The 24,101-nt window shown below is 38.3% G+C and overlaps 3 protein-coding genes across 3 annotated transcripts in view; all 3 read left to right on the top strand.

Annotated features, from left to right (window-relative positions):
- Positions 1-272: 272 nt before the first annotated feature.
- mgaa (MAX dimerization protein MGA a) lies at positions 273-18,473 on the top strand. The gene is made up of 25 exons (XM_073826769.1): positions 273-1,345; positions 3,450-5,283; positions 5,686-5,758; positions 5,835-5,945; positions 6,047-6,166; positions 6,268-6,360; positions 6,460-7,100; positions 7,200-7,494; positions 7,667-7,857; positions 8,415-8,519; positions 8,607-8,643; positions 8,766-9,181; positions 9,298-9,553; positions 9,734-10,033; positions 10,827-11,135; positions 12,187-12,669; positions 12,784-12,923; positions 13,034-13,200; positions 13,329-13,374; positions 13,477-13,596; positions 13,685-13,796; positions 13,907-14,449; positions 14,535-14,660; positions 14,762-14,884; positions 16,174-18,473. Exons 1-25 carry the CDS (start codon positions 273-275, stop codon positions 17,037-17,039), a joined length of 8,580 nt encoding a protein of 2,859 aa, XP_073682870.1. The 3' UTR covers positions 17,040-18,473.
- A 1,373-nt stretch (positions 18,474-19,846) lies between these two features.
- On the top strand, positions 19,847-20,971 carry LOC141296287 (type-1 angiotensin II receptor A-like). The gene has a single exon (XM_073827549.1). The coding sequence runs from the start codon at positions 19,847-19,849 to the stop codon at positions 20,969-20,971; it is 1,125 nt and encodes a 374-aa protein (XP_073683650.1).
- A 1,654-nt stretch (positions 20,972-22,625) lies between these two features.
- The window catches only part of mapkbp1 (mitogen-activated protein kinase binding protein 1), a 65,245-nt gene continuing 63,769 nt past the window's right edge, over positions 22,626-24,101 (top strand). The window contains exon 1 of the mRNA XM_073827550.1: positions 22,626-23,035. Coding sequence (XP_073683651.1) covers positions 22,922-23,035 — 114 coding nt within the window. The 5' untranslated portion in view covers positions 22,626-22,921. The remainder of the gene's footprint in view (positions 23,036-24,101) is intronic.

Consider the following 24,101-nt stretch of genomic DNA (forward strand, 5'->3'; position numbering starts at 1 on the left):
AAGCATTTAATACGTTTCTTGAATGAAATTGTTGTCCTCCCCCATATTTACACATAGAGGCCAAGCAGGGCTACAGCTAACTAGTACAGTAGTAATCTATTGAGTAACATACCAAAACTGTTTATGATGTGCTTGTTAAGCTTTCCAGTTGCTACCATTTAAACATGCGTTGACCGCGCCATGTCATGTATGTCTTGTTTTTTAAAGGATGTAGACCTGATATACCCTGAGGTGAGAGGGTCAGAAGCTTTCCAGATGACTTTGTAACTCCCATGGCCGATACAGAGAAGCAGGGTGCAATGGTGCTTCATGAAGAGGGCGTGACTGCCCCAACACTGGCACCTCCTACTGCATCTCCATCGTCCATCTTTGTTGTCCTTAAACAGTTGCAGTCTGGTGATAGTGGGAAAGACAAGGGCAGCCTGATGGCAATCAGTGACGCAAATAAAATGGGGACATCCCCTGTCGGCATCCATCCAACGTCATCCACATTTGCAGACACCAACAACTCTGCACAGTCTGAGAACTTGCCAGCAGATGCTAGAAGTAAGGGCATCACTGTTACGCTGGACAACAACAGTATGTGGAATGAGTTCTATAGATGTCAGACTGAGATGATTTTGACCAAACAAGGTCGTAGAATGTTCCCCTACTGCCGCTTTCGTCTCTCCGGAATGGAACCTTTCCAGAGTTACTTGTTGGCAATGGATATTGTTCCAGTTGATAATTACAGATACAAATGGAGTGGAAAAGGATGGGAAACCAATGGGAAGCCTGAGCCTCATGTTTCGCGTTTGTTTGTACACCCAGAATCCCCTGCTACTGGCCTACACTGGATGCAATACCCGGTTTCATTTTACAGACTGAAACTTTGCAACAACTTGGACCAGGAGGACCATATTATTTTGCACTCAATGCACCGATACCTTCCTCGACTTCATATCATACCTGCAGACAAAGAATCTGAAAACATTCAAGTTGACGCACCCAATGTCATAACTCTAAGTTTTTCTCAGACAGAGTTCTTTGCGGTCACAGCTTATCAAAACCTAAGCATCACCCAACTCAAAATTGACTACAACCCCTTTGCCAAAGGGTTCAGGGATGATGCGGTTAATGCTAGATCATCAAAGGCCAAGAATGGAGTGTCCACTGAGGAAGCAGAGAGTGAGATCAAGCTAAGCAGGGAGATGACAACCTTGAATAATTTAAAGACTCTGTTCATGAAGAGAAATGCTACTGTAAAGGTCAATAAGGATCCGAATGTTCCCAGCCCTACAAATGGAGAAAGGAAAGCAGTTAATGGTGATGCTCCCATTGTAGAAGCAAATGTTCAAAGTTTGTGGTAAGTAGAGTTTTATCAACATAAATTGTATGTCCTTGACATGCATTCTTGCATTACAGTAGCAATAGACCTCAGTACTCAACATAGTTACCTTCAGATTTTTGTGTGGTTAAAGGGATAGTTACCTACTTTAAGACCTACATTCATCATTACAAACACATGAAGATATTTTTGATGAAATCCGAGAGCTTTCTGACTCTGCATAGTCAGCAACAGAACTGCCACGTTCAAGTTCCAGAAAGGTAGTAAGGACGTTGTCAAAATAGTACACAGTGTTGCCAGATTGGAAATGTCCAAGTATCGTACCAGAAGCTCAAAATTATCGTATTTGGGAGAAAATTATCGTATTTGAGTCAAACGTTCAAAATAAAGATAGGCTAATAGATGTTACTAGATGTTACAGCTATTCTCCTTTTCAGCACTCATTTTCTATACCTTATTGTAATGATAAAAACTAATTATCTTACCCGAGTCAAACGTTCAAAATACAGCTATTTATCTAGATGTTACAGCTATTTATCCTTTTCAGCACTCAATTTCTATACTTTATTGTTAAACTAACAAACTCAGTTTTGAAACAACTGACCTAAGTGCGACAGGAACGTTAACTTGTGCTCGTGAGAGAGAGCCATTCTCCACGATGATTGGTTGAGAAGACGTAAGATTGGATGCGTAACACCACGTTCACGTCTCCTCACAATCATGAAGGTAGACGTAGGATCCACACAGCTACATCTTTGAGAATAGAAGCTCTATAATTACAACGACCATGGTGTCACAAAATTCCGAAATTATCGTACATTGAAGTATTATTGATCGTACATCGTACAGAGGTCAAAATTATGGTACAAATACGATAATTATCTTACGTCTGGCAACACTGATAGTACATGTGTATAGATAGTACATCAGTAGTTCAACTGTAATTTAATGAAGCTACAAGAATACTTTCTGGGTGCAAAGAAAACAAAACGAATTACGAATTAATTGAACGATTTAATAATTCTCTTTTGTGTCTTTTGACGCACATTCACGGCGCATGACACATGGATGTAGTGCTGTTGACGCAGGAGCCCTCTTTCTGATGTAGAATGTTTTCTTAGTTTGTAGTCTTTATATTCTGGTTCAAGTAAGTAAGGCTGGGCAAAAAATTGTAAGTCATCCTCTCTAATGACGTCTTCAGATGTAGTAGAGCTGGAAAAATAAATCAATGCATTGTGAATCAAGAAATTATTTTTCATCGATTCTGAGATTTTCCGAATGCATCACGATTCTCTCGTATAAATTCTGAGCTTAGTTTTTTAACAGCAGATGGCACTGCATGCTTTAGAAACAGACGTACTCTTCTTGCTTCGAATTCCTTACACACTTGAACCTAAAATAATCGTTCATAAAGTTTGAAAAGCGAATTACAACAGTGTTCAAAGTGGGTTTACTGTGTTTACAGTAATCTCGCATCATAAAATCATCCTAAACCGAGATGCAATTACCTAACTTAGCAGAAGAAAAAAATGTTCTTTAGCACTCTTTTATAGTGAGCATTTGAGTGTGCGGTTAAAAACTAGATTAGAGTGTCATCTGCTGGTAAAACTAAGCTCAGAATTGATTACAGAGAGAATTGCAATGCATTTGGAATCAATACATGAATTGGATTAAACCACTATGTCACGTAGACTATTTCAACAATGTTCTTTGCTACCTCTGGGCCTTGAACGTGGTAGTTGCCTTGCTGTCTATGCAGGTTCAGAAAGCTCTAGGATTTAATCAAAAATACCTTAATTTGTGTTCCGAAGATAAACTAAGGATTTGGATTTTAGGGGTTTGGAATGACATGAGGGTGAGTAATTGATGACAGATTTAACATGTTGACAATTTATCTAGCATTCTCGACGAGATTCTCTTCGAACGGTTGATCCATTATCACCTTAGTTGGCCAGAAACATAAATATGTAGCTGTATCTCAAAGTGTTTGCGTTCACATACTTGCATAGTGTTTTAGGCTATTCACTACATATAAGAATATTTTCAGACATTGTATACATATTTGCCAATTTTGACAAATTTAAAAAAAATTTGTCTTGTTTTCTCTCCCATTTTTTGACAGTAGCAAGAAGCGCCCATCATCATTGGCATTCTCAGACTTCATTAAAGGTGCTCATGTGAAAGTAAAAAGGTTATCACTTGAGAATATCAAGAAAAATGGTGTGGTCTGTCAAACATCCACAACTTGCACAAGTGAACAAAAGGAGCTGATGGACGTATCATCCAAAACAGAAAATATACTACAAGTTGTTAGTACAGATGAAACTGTGGTAGGTGACATTCACAAATGTAAAAACACGGACACCTATTCAAAAACAGAGTTGAATATAGAAAAGAATAAAACAGAAATAGATGAACACAAAGCTGATGAGATTACATTGCCATCCAGTAACCAAAATGATGAAAAGGGAATGGAGACCCTTTCTTCTCTGGGCACCGAGGCCAAGTCTGAAGCAAACACAAAGAAAGCTTTACCACACAAGCGGCCAGAACGTGTACCCCTACCACTCCTTGCTCAGTTTCTCAAACAGAGAAAGTCTAAGACAAGGCCTACTACACCAAAACCTGATGTTCCCAGCTCATCTTTAGACTCTGAAAAGTCATGTGAACCTGTCTTAACCCCTGAAAGCTCATCTGCCTTGATGTCTTCCATCCCTTGTGCTACCAGTAACTCAGATTTACAACCATTACTTACCTCATTATCTGAAAAAGTTAAATCATTAACAACAGATGCAAGCAACATAACTTCTCTGTCCATTGCATTATCATCTCCATCAGCAGCTCTGTCCCCTGTACCAGCAGAAACACAATTATCTGTTACAGTTTCACCTTCCCCAATTTGCAGTGATCCATTAAATGCCCCAAACACTACCTCTCCCTCCAAAACTGACTCTGACCCAACACCTGACATTACCTCTAGTGTGTTTCATAATGCTGAAGATGTTTCTATGCCAGATCTTGACAACACACTCAGGTCTCAGTCAGACATTTCATCTCTCCCTACATGTGACGCTGTGCATGACACTTGTTCACCTACTACACCTGAAGTTAACACTGACTCTACTGACACACCAGTTGTCCACTCTGTCACTACATCTGTTTCTGATGTTCCATCTAGTACAGACAATAGCGGTATTCCTTACCAGCAACTTACCTCAATGCCTGAAGTTGCGGAGAGTGAATCCATTTCTAATTGCCTCCTAGACAGTTCTAAGGAGTCTTGTCCTGAGCATTTTTCTGAAGAAGTCCCTCAACACATGATCACACAAGATGAAGAAGAATCCCTTTCCTTGCCATTAGATGACCCATCATCCCCAGCCTTCTCCTTACCCAGCCCAGCTCCTTCTTCTCCTGATCCATTTCCACCAAGTCTATTCTGTGAAAGACCAGTACCTCCTAGAAAGACCCTTGATTCTTTTCCAGAAAGACTATTGGATTGCACAGTTTCTTCCTGTCCTGACCTTTTCCAACTTGGTCTATTCAACGACAGGCCAGTACCTCCCCAAAACATCTTTGATTTTGTTCCAGAAAGACCTCTGGATCGAACTGTAACTTCAAGAGAATCACCATCGCCAAATGTCCAGAGTGTACCAGAACATCCCAAGGAAACTGTTGACTTGATCTCTCAAAGTCAATGCTCTGATAGACCAGGTCCTCCTGATGACTTGCAGTCTGCTGTTAATTGTGAGACCAATGTTTCTGATCACACTGTTCCTGAACCAACTAAACAGTCTTCTCATGGAAGCACTTTCAAGAAATCCAAGGCTAAACAGAAAAAAACTGGAAAATTGAAGTTCAGTGAAGATAATAAGGAGTCCGAAGGACCCATACCTGTTCCAATGCAGCCCAGTCTGGAGGATGTTGAAGGCCAATTGTTTGTCTCCTTCATGTCAAAGGTAACATAATTTTAGAATGTAGAAAGTAAACTTTAAAACAATCAGCCACCCAAAAATGATATTATACCAAAACATCCATATGATGATTGTGCCAAGCTTAGTATCAATGAAGTAATTTCCTCTTGCCTTTCTGGTAAATCATTGTTATTGACATCAAACCTGGGTCAATGTGTAATAAGTATGTCATATTTGAATATACAGATCCAATAATTGAATGTATTCAAATTATGAAGTGTGGAGAGGAATTTATTTATTTTTTTAAGTATTGATTCCTTATACAAAGAATTTTAATTGATAAACGGCTTGCTTAACACCTAACATGTACAGCACACTTTCTGTGTAGTTATGACAGTTCGTCCCTGTGACATTCTGTGTGGTTTATATACTTTAATTCTGAAATAGAAAGCTCTTGACATTCACCTTGGAGATGATGCCAAAACAGAGACTGCACAAAAAACCACAGAGGATCCTGATGGTAAGAATTAAACATCTTACTATGGTTAATATGAAGGAACCACTTTGAAATGACCTACTTTTTTTGCTTTAAACAGGGGCCATCTATGACAATTTGGAGGAAAAGATTGAGGAGCTAGAGAAAATCCTTATACGTGATCTGAAAGTCATGAGGCACAGACAGGTCATTCATCCGGTGCTACAAGAAGGTTTTTGACTTTGAACTTCTTTATACACGTTGCAATTGTATTACAATGCAATATACAATTCAGTTCAGTAAAGTTTTCCTTTAAATTTCCTCTCTTCTTAGTTGGATTGAAGTTGAATCTGCTTGATATCACCCTGGAAATTGACCTGCAATATCTGGGTGTGCAATTACCCATACCCCCACCTGTCCTCTCACCTGAAGGAAGTTCAGCATTATCTCAAGGTAACATAATTTAATAATATTAACAATTAATAAGACAATTAAATCATACATGAATGATGATTCCAATATTCATTGTCATGAATGCATTTTTCCCTCTGTAGTACGGTTTGTTTCAAGGACAGGAAAAACCACTGACTTCACCAAAATTAAAGGATGGAGAGATAAGTTTGCTGGCTCAGGATCCCTTACTGAAGGTATACAAGACTATATAGAATATATCTTTAATATGATTTTAACTGTAACCTGAAATGTTGATATAAGGCTGCTGAAAGAATATTACATTTTATTTGCAGGCACGTCAAGCACAGATGGAGGACAAAAGAACCTCTCTGCATTTTGTAGTGACATGTTGGATGAGTACCTGGCCAGTGAGGGCAAACTGATAGACGAACGAGCTGCAACCTTATCCCAGACTGATGTTACACCTGTAGCTTACCAGCTACCTACTAAGAGCACTAGCTACGTTCGTACCCTGGATAGTGTACTTAAGAAACAAGTACCACCTTCCTTATCCACAACACCCAAAAAAGTCAAGCCAACGTTCAAGTCCAAAGAGGAAAATAAATCTAAAAAACCCTTGAAGTCAGGTACAGGAAAGCAAACAAAACTAGTGCTTAGTGCTAGCAAACCTACTTTGTTCTTGAAAAAGCCACAGCAAAACAAGAAATATAAAAATAAGAAAGAATCAAAGAGTTTGAGTCCTGAAAAGCCTGCTCTAGAAACTGCTCCATTGGTAGCTTCTAATAAGACTCCCATGGTTGAAGTTTCTGGCTCCACACAATCAAGTTGCACTGCTGGACGTACTACAGGTTTGCCAAAGACTCTGGTGAAGCTGATGGACGTGGAAGATGGAGCAGTGTGGGAAGGCAAACATCGTACCTATATCACAGAAGAAAGGGCAGCCATCGCGCTAGCCACTCTTGTCACTGCTGAGGTACAAGTCATCTTAGTGTGTAGTTAAATTGTCAATAAGAACAGAATGTTCTCCAAGAGACCTTACATTTTCCTGATCTTGTTTTCTATCTGTTTTAAGGGTGTATCGAAAGGAAACCCTGATGCCAACAGAATTATAAGACGACGTGCACCACCCTGCCTCAATGTATTCTGTAGGCTTGGCTGCGTGTGTGCCAGTCTGGTGCACTTGAGGCGACATCATCACTGTGGAAAACCACAGTGCATGTTGGGCTGTAGCTGCCTGCGACGCAAAGTTGTTGCACTTAAGACCCCTAAACAGGAGGAAAGTGCAACAGATGAGTCTGAAACTCAGGGAGTGTCAGAGGAGAACAAGGCTAAATGGAAGAAGAAAAACAAAAAGAGAAGGACTTATGGTCAGTCTATAATTTATTGCAAGACTATTATAATTACTAACATATGACCACTTTGTCCATTATTTTAGCATGATATTTCTGTATCTTTCCAATATGCATGAAAAGCTGCTTTGAAATGAGAATAGAACTATGCAAATTAAATTAACTGAATTATGTTCACCTTCTCCTGCAGTTCTGACAGATCCAGAGACAGCACCTGAACCGGCTAAGCGTGTGAGTACATTATGGGATCGAAAAAGAGCTGGTTCAGATTCAGAAGTTCTTTTCTGTCCTCCCCCTCCAAGAGCTCTTTCTCCAGTACTCTTGTCTCAAGAACTTCAGCATGACCTGGAGAGCTTTTTCAGTCCTTCAAAAAAAAAAAGGGTGAGACACTCGGGCTTGCAGTTTTATAAGACATTGCAACCGTAACATCGGTTTTGATCACTGTTCATTTAAAAATGTTTTAAAGAAGTTCACTTTCAGAATGAAAATTTCCTTGATAATTTACTCACTGCCAGGTCATCCAAGTTCATGTTTTTATTTTTTTTTCAGTCGCAAAGAAATTAAGGTTTTTGAGGGAAAACATTCCAGGATTTTTCTCTATATTGTGCACTTCAATGGTGGCCAACCCTTATTCTTCGGCTGGGATCTTGTAAAGCCTACTGAAGCAGCATTGAAGCTGCAATTTGGACCTTCAACCCATTGGCCACCATTAAAGTACACTATATGGAGAAAAGTCCTGGAATGTTTTCCTTAAAAACCTTAAAAAGACATGTGGGAGAGTAAATGATCAGGACATCCTTTAATGGGTTTATTATTTCATGTGCAATTTTCTTTTAGCTATTGGTTCCTTGTATTTCTCATTTTGCATGTTAGCTTAGTTTCATAAGTTCAATGATGTGTACACTTGGATATTCTAAATATTTCCGTACTGTATTCAGGTGGAAGATAGACATTTGAATATGACAGATGACAATGTGAAGAGTGAGCTTACATGTGCTCGTACACGACCATTTTCCTCTATGTGCCATGATAAACAAAAAATGGTGAGATTCCTACATGAAGAATGGCATATTTTTGGTAAATACCATGTGGAAACTTTATGCTAATTAAACCTTTTGTATTTTTTGCAGGTTGATCAACACCACATCTCACAGGACTCTACACAAGGTCAGTTTTGCTCTAGTGTAATCATAGTTTGTGCAAACAACATATTGTCAAATTCATGGGCTTTAAAATGGTTTACTTAGCTGGTCTTTAATTTGAAATCCCCATTTTCCTTCTGCTCATAGATATCGAGGAGGGTGAGCTTGTACCTCTTAATTTGTCTGGCCCTGCCAAGCGGCTTGAGATCATATCCGAATGCAGCTGGGCTGGTACAGATGCCAGAAATAACGTTATGCGGATAGTCTGTGAGCACATGGCTCAGGATCGTTTGAAGCATCCTTTCTGGATTGGCAAGTATTTTATTCAGCCAGTCTCCAAGACTCAACAAGAGAAGGAGGATGGTTCTGTCGAAACATACAAAGTCATCATCTCTCAACCTGAAAAGAATACAGAAGATGAGAAGGTTGCACAAAATGAAGCTGAGCTGAAAAAGGATGTACAGAAGAGAGAGGTGAAAGGTCTGCCTTTCCTGTCCAAGTGTTGCCCTGCAGGCTTGCTCAAGGCTGAGAAAAAACCACTTGATGCTCCAGGGAGGATAATGGTATGCATGCAATTATATGATGAAATGCAAAATAGCATGAAGCAAATTTAAGAAGTGGCTATGTTTGAATGGACTAGAAGCTGACATTTAAAACCTGTGATCAATTGTTCTTGCAGGTTAATGGAAAGACATACCCACAAGCCAAATTAGAGCTAGGAAAGATGGGAGCTTTGCACCCTGCCAACAGATTGGCAGCTTATATTACAGGGAGAATATGTCCAGTCAGTCAGTCAGTCAGTGCATCTCATGTGGTAACAACATCAACCGTTACAAAGGCATCTGCCACATCCGCTCCGGTTTCTACTGTGTCCACAGTAACCACAGTTACCAGCTCATCTGCATCTACAACCACACCGCCTATCAAGTCTGTAGGTAAGTCAAGTTTCTGAGTTTCACCTTCAGACATTTTGCTTTATTGGTCAATAGGTTATTAACCAAAATATTGGACATCCTGTAAGTTATTGAGCAGTGCATAGCACTGTTACATTTATGCAGTTTTACTGCATGTGATGTAGCAGACTTAACCTGCTCCCTAATTTGTCTTTTGCACAGTGACCAAGCCCCCAGTGGGAAAGGTCTTCACCCAGTTTGTGGTCAACCACATCAGCTCTCAAAATCAGACCAACACTAGCACCTCACAAATACAGCCCTCCGTTCCAAAAATTGTCATCCCCATGATGATTGGCAAAGAGGCTGGGGCTCCTGGGGTGGCTATTTCTCCTCTTAAAGCAGGCTTGGTTACTCAGGTGTCTAAGCCCTCAGACTCCACAGGTAGTGCCAGTTTCCCCACTGTATCAAAAGTCCAAGACCCTGCCATCACCATCCTCACTAAATCACCCAGCCTGTCTCTGGGTAAGCCTGGCTTCCTTGGTTTGCCATTGTGTGTCTGTGCTTCCCCTTCCAACAATCCCTCAGCCATGCATCTACTGGGAGAATTTAACATATTTGGTCTTCATATGGGTCTGTGCTTGTGATTTAGAGCTTGCTGTAGCTTCAAAGTATGATGCTGGTTTGCTTACATCATCCTGTGCTTTGTGTACCCTTCCCATGTTCTTCTTTTATCACCATTTGTGACTGTGCTGTTGTAGACTTCAACAAAACCATCTTTGATTTTGACCTGACACATTATATGTTAATGTCGGATCTTCCCTTTGTGTAGACAGAAATGTGAAGATGTGTGACACTATGTTTACAGTGGCAAAGAATATGAATCTGTTTTGATTGCTCTGGATTCATTCAGTATTGTAAAATATATAGTCATTGTTAAACATGACCTGATTACCTTAAATTATTCAAAACAAAGCAACCAGTCACATTTTAAATTATAATTATATTATATTAAATTATAATCATATAATTGCACAGACTGTTTGCAATGCAACTTAGCTAAGCATTGTTCGACTTGATTGTAAGTGCACAGTGACAAATTGTGCCAACTACCAACTAGAATACAGCACTCTTTATATTTAGCAGTTTTGCTGTTGTGAACATAATGTGTCACCATCAAAATTTGTTTTGATTATGGGCTAGTATGGTGCTTTGGGCCTACTGACTTTATATGCTTCCCAATGTCCTTGAATAACCTTATCAAGCCACCAAGCCCAGTGTTTAAGTTGCCATAATAAATATCTTTTCTTTTTTTCAGGTGGGTCTGGTCTAACCCCAACAACAACAACTACTGTCTCTTCACCTGGATCAACCACTCCTGGAAAAAAGACAGTTTATATCACTGTTATGTCCCGCGGTACAGGCCTCACCAGTAGTGGTCCTAGGTTTACAAAGCCTGTCACACAAACTCGTCCCCCACAGACCCCAGGCCAAAAGGTGCTGCTTCAGGTGGTGAAAACAGCTGATGGCAACACATTGTACCGTAATCCTAATGGCCAGCTTTTGCAGTTGGTGCCTCTGAGTCAAATCAAAGCCATCAAACCCAACCTTCTAACGCAAGGCCAACGTAAGTGGTTCTGGAGTTCCGTGTTTATTGGTTCTGATAAAAAAGGAGAGTTCAACCAAAAATGAATATTCCGTATTTAATTACTCACCCTCATGGTGTTGCAAACCCGCAAGACCTTTGTTCATCCTCAGAACACAAATTAAGATATTTTTTGGCCTTTTGTACATGTCAGTTGCATTGCTGCCTCTGCAGGGTCAGAAAGCTGTCAGATTAATCAAAATCAAAAATATCTTAATTTAAATCTTTGCAGTTTTGGAATGACATAATGGTGAATAATTAATGACAATTTTAATTTTTATTTAATTTTACAATGATAATTTTTATTTTTGGGTGAACTATCCCTTTAAATAGCAGACAGTTAGTTGCAGACAGATAGTTGCAGACAAGGATATAAATCAAAACCCATTCAATTAAAAACTAAATTAAAACACGTAAACTAATAGTGGGTGCAGGTCAAATCATAGACATAGTGACAGTGTTTTCATCATAGCATTTAAATTCACTTTTAGTGGTTAAATTTGTTTGTGTTTTGGTGGCAAACAGTGTTTAATATAAAATTTGATGTGGTAATTTTTGTGCAGCATGGTCTAAAGGTTATTTTACTCAAACCCAGACAGAAGTTCATAAATTTATTGAAATTGAGATTTATACATCATCTGAAGGCTGAATAAAACATACATTGATGTATGTTTTGTTAGGATAGGACAATATTTAGCCGAGATACAACTATTTGAAAATCTGGAATCTGAGGCTGCAAAAAATACAAAATATTGAGAACATCGCCTTTAAAGTTGTCCATATTAAGTTTTTAGCAATGCATATTATCAATCAGAATTTAAGTTTTGATATATTTACAGTAGGAAATTTACAAAATATATTCATGGAACATGATCTTTACTTAATATCCTAATGTTTTTTGACATAAAAAGTATATTTTTGGCTGATGCTACAAATATACCAGAGCTACTTTAGACTGGTTTTGTGGTCCAGGGTTACAAATGTGTGCTTATCTCCAAAAGACATTTTATTAATTACATTTTTTTCCCCACAGCAACCTTGATCCGTTTTCCCGCACCTACTGCAGTAAATCCAAAAAAGCCTCAAGCCATAGTCGCATCTTCCATCCCAACTCCACAAACGCAGACAAAGCCTGCTGTTGCTTTACCAGTCTCTACAGCTTCATCTATGAGTGCCAAGCCTGTCACACTCACTTCATCCAAGACAGTCTCATTGAGCAGCCTTCCTTCTACCCTTAAAGTTGTCCCAGGTTTTCTGGGGCAGTCTGGCACTTGTACATTAAGAATTCTCCCAACAAATCCTGTTCAGAAGACTGGAATTATCACTCCAACTTCCTCTCCTATCCTCCCTCAGAGTGGGATTACATTACTTAAGCATGGAAGTTCAACGCTGCCGAATCAAAACGCTGCTAAGCCTGATATCGCTGTTTCTGTTAGCACGGTTTCAACAGAGGGGGCGGTCAGTCATGTCCATAACCAATCTGAGATGGACACCTCTAAACAAAAAAGTTCTGACGGTTCTGAACAAGTGCCAGAAAATGTATCAGAGCTTTCATCATCTACTGCCTCATCTCTAAAACCCAGCCAGTTTTCTGGAGGTGATTCGAGTTTGGCTGAAGCTGGTGACAGAGCTAATCCAAAAGCAAAGGAAACCGATTTTGACATGGCTCCAGTTTCTGATGAAGAGGAGATTGGTTCAGACGTAACAGAATTAACTGATGACTCTGACTTGTACAGTGATGATGACCAAGAAGATACAAATAGTTTGAGTGTAAGACCTTTGTAAAATTAAGTCTCTTCACCTTTTCGGAATAATTTTATGTAACTCAACAAACTGTTATATTGCTTGTTCAGGCTAGTTTTATTTTTTCTGTTATCCAGGGTTCTGATAAACAGGAGAGGATGTTGGATACAGAAGGTGTGAGTTCTGAGATTAAAGATTTTGCAGAGGTGGTGGTTGATATTGAGACTATTGAAGAGTCTCCTGAGGAAGACAGTATTGCCAAATTTCGGGCATCTGCATTGAGGCGGAATCATCATCATCATTGGTAATGCGCATCTGATTAACGTCAGATTATTTGGAAGTATAGATTGCATTATTTAGATTTTTTTTTTATTTTGATCTGCACTACGAACACATCTTGAAATAAATTACATTATTTTTAAACATTTGCAGCAACCGGAAGCACATTGAAGATGCAGATTTGGAGGTGAAGGTAAAGGTAAGTATTTTTTTCAAGTGACCGATCCAACCCCTTTCTATGTGTTCTGTTACATACATGTGTAATATATTTCATACATTATATTATAAAATGTCTTTACAGAGAGTGAGGCTGGAGAGAAAGAGGCGACACACTCTTAGAGAGTGCTTTATTAAACTTCAGGCAACACTTGGAAAGCCTTCAAATAATCTTGAAACCTCCAAGATGAGAATCCTTACAATGGTTTGTTGTTGGTTTTGCTTCATTTAATGCTTGTAAACACATTGACAATATTGTTTATATTTTATGACATTTGTTTTTATCATTCAAGGCTCTAAAAGAGATAGATTTCTTGGTTCAGAAGGAGGAGCGCTTGGTAGAAACCAAAAAGAGGCTGAAATTTAAGCGACAGCGTTACCTACAGACACTTTCAATATTGTGTGGTAAGGCAGTCCTGTAGACTGTGAAGCAATATCATATTTGTGATATTTTTATATTTAATGATATAAACATCTGTTTTGCTTACAAACATTGTATTTGTTTTTGTCCACAGACAAGAGTACAGAGTCCATCAGCCAGAAGCTTAATGAAATTATTGCTAAACAAAAAACCCTGGAAGTCCAGTTTAAAGCAAAAGACACGACCCAGCTAAACAAGGCAACAACCAAACCTACAGCTAAACCTAAACCCAAACCTAAACTCGCTTATCTTGAAACTAAACAGAAAGATTTAGCATACCGGAACAAATTGAAAGATGTTCCCAAACCCACCTGTTCTCCGTCCAAACCGATGGACTTGAGTATTAAAAAACAAAAAAGCCTGGAGAAGACTGAAAGTGTTTCTAAATCCACACCACCAGCCTCACCTGTGAATCTTGATAGCACTAAAAATACTCAGGAGAAAGAGCAAGGCAGCACATCTAAACATTCTCAGCCCTCTTTAGCTAACTCCAGTCCACAAAAGAAACCTGTCTCTGTCCCAAGTCCTCTAAAACATTCCTCAATACCACGTGAGAGAACGCGGCCAAACATTCTGTCCCGTGCATCATCCCAGGGGATACAAGCATCTCCAGTCACAGAGACTCTTTTAACTAATGGTTAGTCAGAGAATAAAACACATGCATGTATCATGTTGACTTGTTCACATTACAATGTTAATTCTTTTTGATGTCTCTTGTTTAGTGTGTATACCTCAAGTATTCCCTCTGATGAATACCATGGTTCCATGCAATCAAATCATAACCATAAACAATCCACTTCAACCGATTGGCATCACCGCAGTGGGGACACAGCAATCGTCCACACCAGGTTTGTGTCTAAACAGGTCGATGTTTTAAAAAAATGTTAGACTTAAAGTGATTTGATAACAAGCATTTTGTGTTTGTTTTGTGTGGGGTTTTTTCAACTAGGTGTAGCATCTGTGTCCATAGTTCCTGCAGTTTCTCACCCGGTTGGAGTGGAAAATCCCCTTCCATTATTGCAGCCTCAGTTTATCAAAATTACAAACAGTCCTGTTAATATTAACAAACAAGGTAAGTTACCTTGGCTGATATAGTCATATTTGTATAGTCAAGTTTACTACATTCTTAATATTGAAGCCCATTTCCACCACTGAATAAAAAAATTAAAAGGGCGTCTTTCTCATTATTCTGACTTCCTTTTCATAATTCTGACTTCTTTCTCGCAATTCTGACTTTTTTTCTGAGAATTGTCATGTAAACTTGCAAGGGCAACTTATAAAGTCAGAACTGTGATATAAATTTGGAATTGTAAGAAAATAGTATTTTTTCCCCCTCAGAATTGGGATTTATAACACCCATTTGTGAGTTTATATCTCAAGTTGGAATTGTAAAATATAAACTCAATTGTGAGAAAGTCAGAGTTGCTAGATATAAACATTTTTCTCCTAATTGAGTTTATATTTCGCAATTCTGACTATAACTTGCAGTTGTGTGAGAAATAGTCAGAATTTTGTGATATAAACTTAAAATTCTGAGAAGTGAAGTTGCAATTCTGAGAAATAATATCTCGAAATTCTGATTTTATAACATGCAAATGTGAGTTATAAAGTTGGAATGTAAGAAAATAGTATTTTTCCCCCTCAGAATTGAGATTTTTAATTCACATTTAGAGAAAAGTCAGAATTGCGAGATATAAACTCAATTGTGAGAAAATAGTCAGAATTGCTAGATATATAAACTTGCAGTTCTGACATTTTTTTGGAGGTGAGTTTATATTTCACAAAGTCAGAATTGTATGATATAAACTTGAAATTCTGAGAAATAAAACCAGAATTGTGCAGTGTAAACTCGCAATTATAACTTTTTTCTCAGAACTGCAAGTTTATATATCAAAATTCTGATTTTATAACATGCAATTGGACGAAAATAAGTTAGAATTGCGCGATAATAACTGAGTTGTGAGGAAAAAGTCAGAATTGCTAGATATAAACTTGTAATTTTTTTTTTTTAACGTTTTTCACAAATTTAACATTTGGGATTATTGGGGAAAAAAGTCACAATTATGAGTTTAAATCTTGCAATTCTGACTTTCTTAGAATTGCAAGTTTCTATAACGCAGTTCTGACTCTGTATTCTTTTCGTGATTCTTTTCTGACTCTGAGTTTCTCTCACAATTCTGAGAAAAATAAGTTAGAATTGAAAGTTCATAATTTGCAGTTATGAGTTTCTCAGAATTCATAGAAAAAAGTTGCTATTACCTTTTTTATTTATTTTTTTGTTTTTTGGTGGAAACAAGCTTTCATACTTCAGTGATACTCATATGGCTAAAATTTCTTTATTTTGCAATGCCTCATTTTCAGTGGATTCCTCCAAACTTCCAAATATCACCAATGTTATTTCTCTGATTCCACCGGCGGAGAATCTGGTTATACCACAGAAAGTTGTGGAAAGTACATCTGCTGTCCAGGCACAGCCAACATATGTCCCTGCACCTGTGGAGAATCAGCAGAACCCCTCAGATGTTAAAATTCCAGATTCAGAGGAAAGGGCAGTTGTGGATGAGCCTCAATCCAAGTATGCCCTCAAACAACCTTTTGAAGAAGACGAGAACAGTGCATCTGTTAATTCATCCAACCAGGATGGACCAAACAAGAAAGGACCCGATGACAGCAATGACCCTGAAGATGAAAATCTGCTGTCTTTGCTTGATGAACTCGTTCTCCTTAGCCAGCAGCTGAGTAATGAAGACGAAGATCCGAGAATTGTCGTGCCAGGTGAGGTACAGTCATGTTTGAACAAGCAGTCAGATCCAGAACAAGATGATGACCGTGCTCTCAGTCCCTTGTTTCTAACTCTGGATGAAGATCTGATGTCTCCTGACTCTAAAGATGAAATCGATATCCCACCCAAAGTAGATGACCTGGTCAAAGTCATTTTTGGATCAGATTCGCCTTCGCTTTCATCCGAATCTGGGGTTGCACCGTCAACAAACGCTCAAAGTCCCCCAGCGTGCAAAGGTGATGCCCCTACTCCACCACCTCTATTGCACATGAAAGCTGCATCTGAAGCTGTGTCAGGTCAGTCAGCCAATGAAGGGACCAGTGTGGCATGGCGGCCAATGCCTAAACTGGTTCCTCTTGGGTTAAAGCCTCAAGATGCTGTTGTGACTAAAGTAACGGGCTCCCCAGTTCTCAAACCAGACTCAAATGAGGAAGATGTTCATTGACCACAAATGTGATCTACCAATCATTGAATCAGGTATAGCTGCTGCTCACGTATAACATGTTTGTGTACAGATAGGATTTTTTTCTTTTTTTGTTGTATTTATTGTTTGTTCGCTGAGTAAGTCCTGCTGCCGTGGGCACCACCTATTGTGCCTCTGGTAAATCCAAAGACTTATTGTTGATTTAATTTTTTTTTTTTTTTTTTTTTAATACTCAATACTAGGTTTAAAACTACTAGACCAGCAAGATGTCAGACTGGTTTTGCTAGCAATTGTCTATCCACTCTTTGTGGCAATAGTTGTGAACGAAGCTGTTTACTCAACCTAACCTCCATATTGGAGCATGTTGTTTTTTTCCCATTGGAGTTAGTTCATTAAGAAGATAAAACGTCTACTTGATCGTTAAACATAGGATTGTTTCTCCCTTACCGCAGAGGTGAAGCTGATCATAACAGTTCGCAATGGGGATTTAGTGGAATCATTAGGGTGGTTTTCCAGGTGACCTTTTTAGGAATAATTAAATTTGCCCAATGACTTTTAACAGTAATGCCACGTCACCCTTGAGTTTTTCTGCTAATGAGTTTAGGCAAATGTCTTGTATTTGCATCTACACCGCATTACATCAATGCATGTTAAGGCAATAAAAGATGTTAAATCAGTACAAACAATCTGTGTTCTTGTTACAGATAAGCTAGCTTGTATACACAAACTTTATATCTTATGTTGTGTGCCTTTCAGAAGGTTCTTCTACATGCATATTGGGATGTAGATTTGTTGTATTAGGGAATAGTAAACTTATAACAATAGCATCAGGAGCTTAGGAACTAAGGATGGAGGATCCACTGCTGAGGTTTATTCTGATGCATATGTACTACTTTTTTGTCTTTTTGTTTGTTTTGAAAGTAATAGGTGAAGTTTGAGTGTAGTCGGTTTATGACATTGGAAATTTTAGTTGAGAACCGCATTCTCATATTCCATAAATTACAATGTCTGAAACATTTCAAACAGGTGTAACACACAATTGTCTCACACTCCCAGTGAGGTGGTAAACTTCAAGAGATCCCTCAGTTTGAGCTTACAAATGTAGTAATCACTATGCAATTGTTTTGCTTTAGATTTAGACAATAACAGGTACAGAAATACTATGTAGGAACGTTAAAAGCTACATGAAACGAGATGCAGTCACTGTTTATGTTCATGTGTATATTTAATGCTACACTGGTTTATTTTGTAAATATGTTAGCTTGTTAAAAGTCTGTATATTGGCTGATTATAATCTTTCTTGGATACTGTAAATATGTAAAAATCTATTCCTTTTGTTAGTCTGCAAACTGTCAAAACTTATTTTTATATGCTGTAAATCAGTGCTCTCTCAACTTTGTAAAAGAGATGAATATGTCTTTTTGAGTCAATAAAAATGTATGCAACTCTGTGAAAGTGAATGTTTCATGATTTTGGGCATTGTAGTTGATTGAAAAAGGAAGATTGAAAATATGTTTTCATCTAAAAGTAGTCTGAGATCAAATGTGTTGTTTTCTCTGTAGATATTTTTTATTAGAATGTAATTTTGTATTCGCCAATTAGTAGTTGAGTGAATTCTGTTTAATAATGAAAAGTGAGAAGTAAATGAACGTAAATAGCACTGGTATATTTGTAGCAATAGCCAAAAATACATTGAATGGGTCAAAATAATCCATGACGATATTTTGTACATTTTCTGTACATGTTCTATCAAAACAACAAATTTTTGATTAGTTATATGCATTGCTAAGAACTTAATTTGGACTATTTTAAAGGTGATTTTCTTGATTTTATTTTATTTTATTATTGCACCCAGATTCCAGATTTTCAAATAATTGTATCTCTGCCAAATATTATCGTATTCTAACCATAAATCAATGGAAAGCTTGTCTATTCAGCTTATTTATTATCTCATTTTTTTAATTGCCCTCTATGACTGTTTTTTGCAGTGTAATTTTATTCACATAAGTAATAACAAATGCAAGTTTGTTACTACAACAAGGTTGTTGGAAGATATTGAAACCATACTGTCAAATGGACATAGTTATCAGTAAATTCCAACAATCTTAAAATAACCATATGATTACTATTATCTTCTTCAGCTTACACTCTTAAAAATAAAGGTGCTTCACGATGCCATAGAAGAAACTTTTTTTTTTTTTATCTAAATGGTTCCATAGAGAACCTTTAACATCTGAAGAACCTTTGTTTCACAAAAGGTTCTTTGTGGCAAAAGAAGGTTCTTCAGATTATAAAACGATAAGAGAGAGTTGGTTCTTTAAAGAATCTTTGACTAAATGGTTCTTTGTGGAATCAAAAATGGTTCTTCTATGGCATCGCTGTGAAGAACCTTTTAAAGTACATTTATTTTTAAGAGTGTGTGATGCTTTTTGGAAATGTAGCCCATCAGTTGGTCACTACTAACAAGTTCAAAAACATAGAAGTGTTTAATTTAACATTTAATACAGAGCTCAAGACAATTAGAGAAGTAGTTAATTATCAACTTATGGTTTTTACCTCACACACAACTCCCAAGAGCAAATACGTATGTATTTCAAGGAGGGATCAGAGTTGATATACAGTCGTTGACAAATGGGTGTAGTCAAACCTCTTTTGGCTTTCTCAAGGTAAGATCAATCCATTCTCTAATGCACATTTTGTTTTACATGTTATGTGAAACTGAAATTGATGGAGTTCAGGAATCAGATCAAATTGGTGCTAGAAAGCTAAGAATAGTAATCTGCCTTTTTCTTTTAGAAAAAAAAAAGAATATAGACCAAGCGTAAGAAATGTCGGCAATAAACAACAGTTCTCACTGGGCTTGGGCACAGAACTGCACCTACCCCAGTGATCTGGCGCTTCCTTTGGTTCCACAGATGGCCTGTCCCTCCAACCGCATGTATGCCTCCAACTTCATACCTATTGTCTTCTACACGCTTTCCATCTTTGGAACAATTGGAAACCTCTGGAGCTTGTGGGCTTGCCTGCGGCCATCCCAACCTTGGAGTATTGGGTCCATAGGCGTACTGAACCTGGCTCTATGTGACCTTGCTTATCTGGCCTCTATGGGACCCTGGGCTGCCTATATTAGCTCTGACTACCATTGGAAATTCGGGCAGTCGCTCTGCATCGTGGTGAAAATTCTATACTTCGGCGGGTTGACATCTAGTACCATGTTTATCTGTGCCATCAGCACTGACCGCTTCCTTGCAATCGTCTTCCCTCTGGAGTCACGGATGATCCGGACGCCCCGGAACAGCGCACTGGTTTCGCTTTTACTCTGGGCCATCACTGCTCTCTTCATCTACTTTAGTTATCCTAACATTCTCTACTGGGTTAGGAAGGATGGCATCCATGTGTGTGGAGCAGTGGTGATCTCCAGGTTCAGAACCACTGAAGCAACCTACAATCTCCTGTCCTATTACTCCATTCAGGTTTCTGTGCCACTGCTCCTCATCATTCCCTCATATGTGAAGATAATTTCTCGGATGAAGCAGTCTAGGCAACAGTGGGGCCCAGGCAACATGCAAGGCCTGGACAAGACCATCTGGCTGATTGCCGTTTTTATTGCCAACTTCCTGGTTTGTTGGGTGCCAGGGCAGCTGCTTCACATCATCGCCTGTATCATTTTCTTCAGTTTGGATCACTGCAAAAACGCTTGCTGGGTTGCATGGGTGGTAAACCTGCTCTCTGAAGCCTCGCAAATACTGTACTGTCTCAATGCATGTCTTGATCCTTTAATATTCCACATGCAGCAGGGACATTGTGAACTGGTTGTGTTGGCAAACTGGGTTAGAAAGGTCTTGCAGGTAAGTAAGAAACAAGATTTGGAAAGGGCTTCAGAGGAACCTACCAATGTGATCCAACTTAATGGTGGCTCCAAAGACAGAACTGGAAAAAATCTAAACAATTAAAACATGAAAAAATATTTTTAGTTGCAGAATTGTGAGTTGATGTATTTGATGTTTTCATGTCCTTGTGCTTGTTTTCAAGCTTCTTGTGTGGCAAGAGCAAGTCTAATTTCCTGTAATGTAACCAATAATGCAACATTTTTCTTACTTGATGTAGTTTGTTATATAGATAAAAGGTGTATCTTGTATATGTGTATGTCTGACTTGTTTAAAATGAGTTTTAGCCCATCTAAACTTAAATTAGAGGTGGCCATATCTACCTTAATTTTTTAACCCAGAAGCCGTTTTCAGTGAATGTGCGAGACTTCCGGTTCACTAGCCGCTGTAGGGAAATAACAAGAAGAACAAAGTGCAGTAAACAGTAAAACAGTTTTTTTCTACAAACCTGCATGTTCATAATTAAGATATATGGTAGATATAATTCATATAATATGGTAAGACACACGAGTTTGCAATATCAAGCTGCAAAACGAGCGGTTTTGAACAGCTAAGAACAGCTGGAAGCCGATGAGACCGGAAGTCAGATATTTTTACATTTACAAATGGCCGCGCCCGCTTTTATGGAAAAATATATTTGGAAAAAATAAGGTGCTATGTGCTAGTCAGATTGAGTTTACTGTTGAATGGGGGGAGAAAAACTAAGGTACTTCTTGGCATCACTAGATGGCAGACTTGATGTATAAAATTAAGTATTCACCAGCCAGACTTCAGTCCAACAAATAAATGTTAATACTAACAAAGTGTAAGTAGGCTTTTCAGCCCTTTTTAACAACAAAGTGATAAATCAATTTAATGTTTGCTTGTCTATTTTCAATTTGAATGGCACAGCGGTCTGAATTTGCTCTTCATAAATCTCTGTTTGCCAGCCGTAAATACCCTTCATTGTTCATCATGCAGGGGGATTTATGACATCTTGTTGTCTTTGCATTAGAGTGCTTGGAAAATGTATATTGCAAAGTTTATGTGCATGGATGTCACAAAATGACTTATGTCTAGATTGGAGAATTGCAACCATGCGGTGTTTACATTGAAACCGCTGCTGTAAAATGCAAAGGACATTTATGCAGTAGATGGTATGACCAGCAGGTCCAATATGGTACATTTAAGCCAGGACCAGTTTAAACCAGCTAACAAGTTGCAAAACGGAGTTCCCATTTACACTGAATTTCCCGTTTTCCTATTATTTGCAAGCAGTCATCAAAACAAACACTTTGCCTTGAGTAAACGAACTGTCTACACCTTAGAGAAACACTGCAGTATCACACAACCGCCCATATGTGCAGTATAACCCACCTAGTAGTCATATGTGATACGTGCACTTAATGTATACTATGGCTAAGGGTTATTTTAATATTAATTAGCTCAAACTCGCGTTAATTCGTAACCTTTCCGAAGTATCATTGACGTCATCTCATTCATATTCATGAGCCAAACGTTCCCCCATAATAGAAACCGCTAATTGGTCAGCGGCCTAGCGTCCGCCTCCCGACGTCAGACTTTGAGCCAATCAGTAAAGCTTACTGACAAAAAGTCGCCTTGCCTAATTAATATTCATAAGCTTGGCCTTTACAGTAGTAGGATTTGTAAATACACACCGCACCGGTGAAGGTATCACGGCTGGAGGTGATTCGCGGAGCTTTCCGACCGGCTCGCCGTCAAACTGCTGACTCTAAACCCGAAACATGGTCTATTTTAACAAATGGAGGTTAGTGAGGAGCGCGTCGCTCACTGACAGGACTACCGCACGGGATTTAAAGCTCCGATAGTGGTTCGCGATGGTGGATTGGTTTAGTATATGAAATAAAAGGCTGTGAACGGATCATGGCTTTTTTTAAACGCGTATCTTTTAATTGATAACCGACTGTGATTGTAGAGCGAAGGGCTTCAGCTGCCCTGCCGCCGTTTGTTTGTTTGCTTGCTGGAAACATTGACTCAACAACACACCAAATCAAGATGACAGTGGAAAATACAACTATCAAAAGTCGGATTAAAAATCTGCTCCGCTCGCCTTCCATCAAATTGAGAAGAAGTAAAGCTGGGAGCAACAAAGAGAATCTCAGTAATAAGGTACTGTGTGACACGAAGCATGTGTGGAATCTGTATCTGCAGTTGCCTGCAAATGTATCCTGTGATTTTCTGCAGTTTAATGCCAGGTGACAGTGAATTGGCACTAGTATGTCAGAATCTTTCCAGGGTTTGTTATGTAAACTCTACAAAGGCATACTGTGCCTCTGTCAGTACAATGCAACAGCATGAAGACTGTAAAATGCAGTGACCTATATTTGCCACATGTCACAAATAATTTCAAGCCCTGGTGAACGGCATGTTGGGAAAATATAATGCACAATAAAAAATATAATGTAATAATATAAATTGCATTTAAATAATTAAACACTGGTAATAAAATGCACATGTTTCTGTTTTAAAACAGGCTATAATGTAATAATGGGTGCCTTTTCAGTTTGGGGATTAAGGTTCATTTTTAGGGCACCTTTTATTTCAATATATAATATAAAAAAAAAAATGCAAGCAGTGGTCAAGTGCATGTTGTGAAAATATAATGCATTTAAATATAGTGTGTATAATATGTGACCCAGGACCACAAAACCAGTCATAAGGGTCTTTTTTTTATTTAGATATTTGCATTATCTAAACCTGAATAAATACGCTTACCACTGATGTATGGTTTGTTAGGATAGGACAATATTTGGCAGAGATCTGGAAAAAAATCTGGAATCTGAGTGTCCAAAAAAATCTAAATATTGAGAAAATCGCCTTTAAAGTTGTTCAAATGAAGTTCTTAGCGATGCATATTAATAATCAAAAATTAAGTTTTGATATATTTACAGTAGAAAATGTACAAAATATCATAATGATTTTTGACATAAAAGAAAAATCAATAATTTTGACCCATACAATGTATTTTTGTCTATTGCTACAAATATACCCGTGCAACTTAAGACTGGTTTTGTGGTCCAGGGTCACATATGCATTTGCATAAACAAGGGTATAGTATGCATTTTCACAGATACATGTGGATACTTGTAGATTTTAAACCTCGAACTCTAAACTCGTCATTGTTTCTAACATGACACTTTGTATGTATGCATGCATGCATCTCTCACATATAAGT

Source organism: Garra rufa, chromosome 21 (genome assembly GCF_049309525.1).
Source record: "Garra rufa chromosome 21, GarRuf1.0, whole genome shotgun sequence".
Classification (NCBI taxonomy): Eukaryota; Metazoa; Chordata; class Actinopteri; order Cypriniformes; family Cyprinidae; genus Garra; species Garra rufa.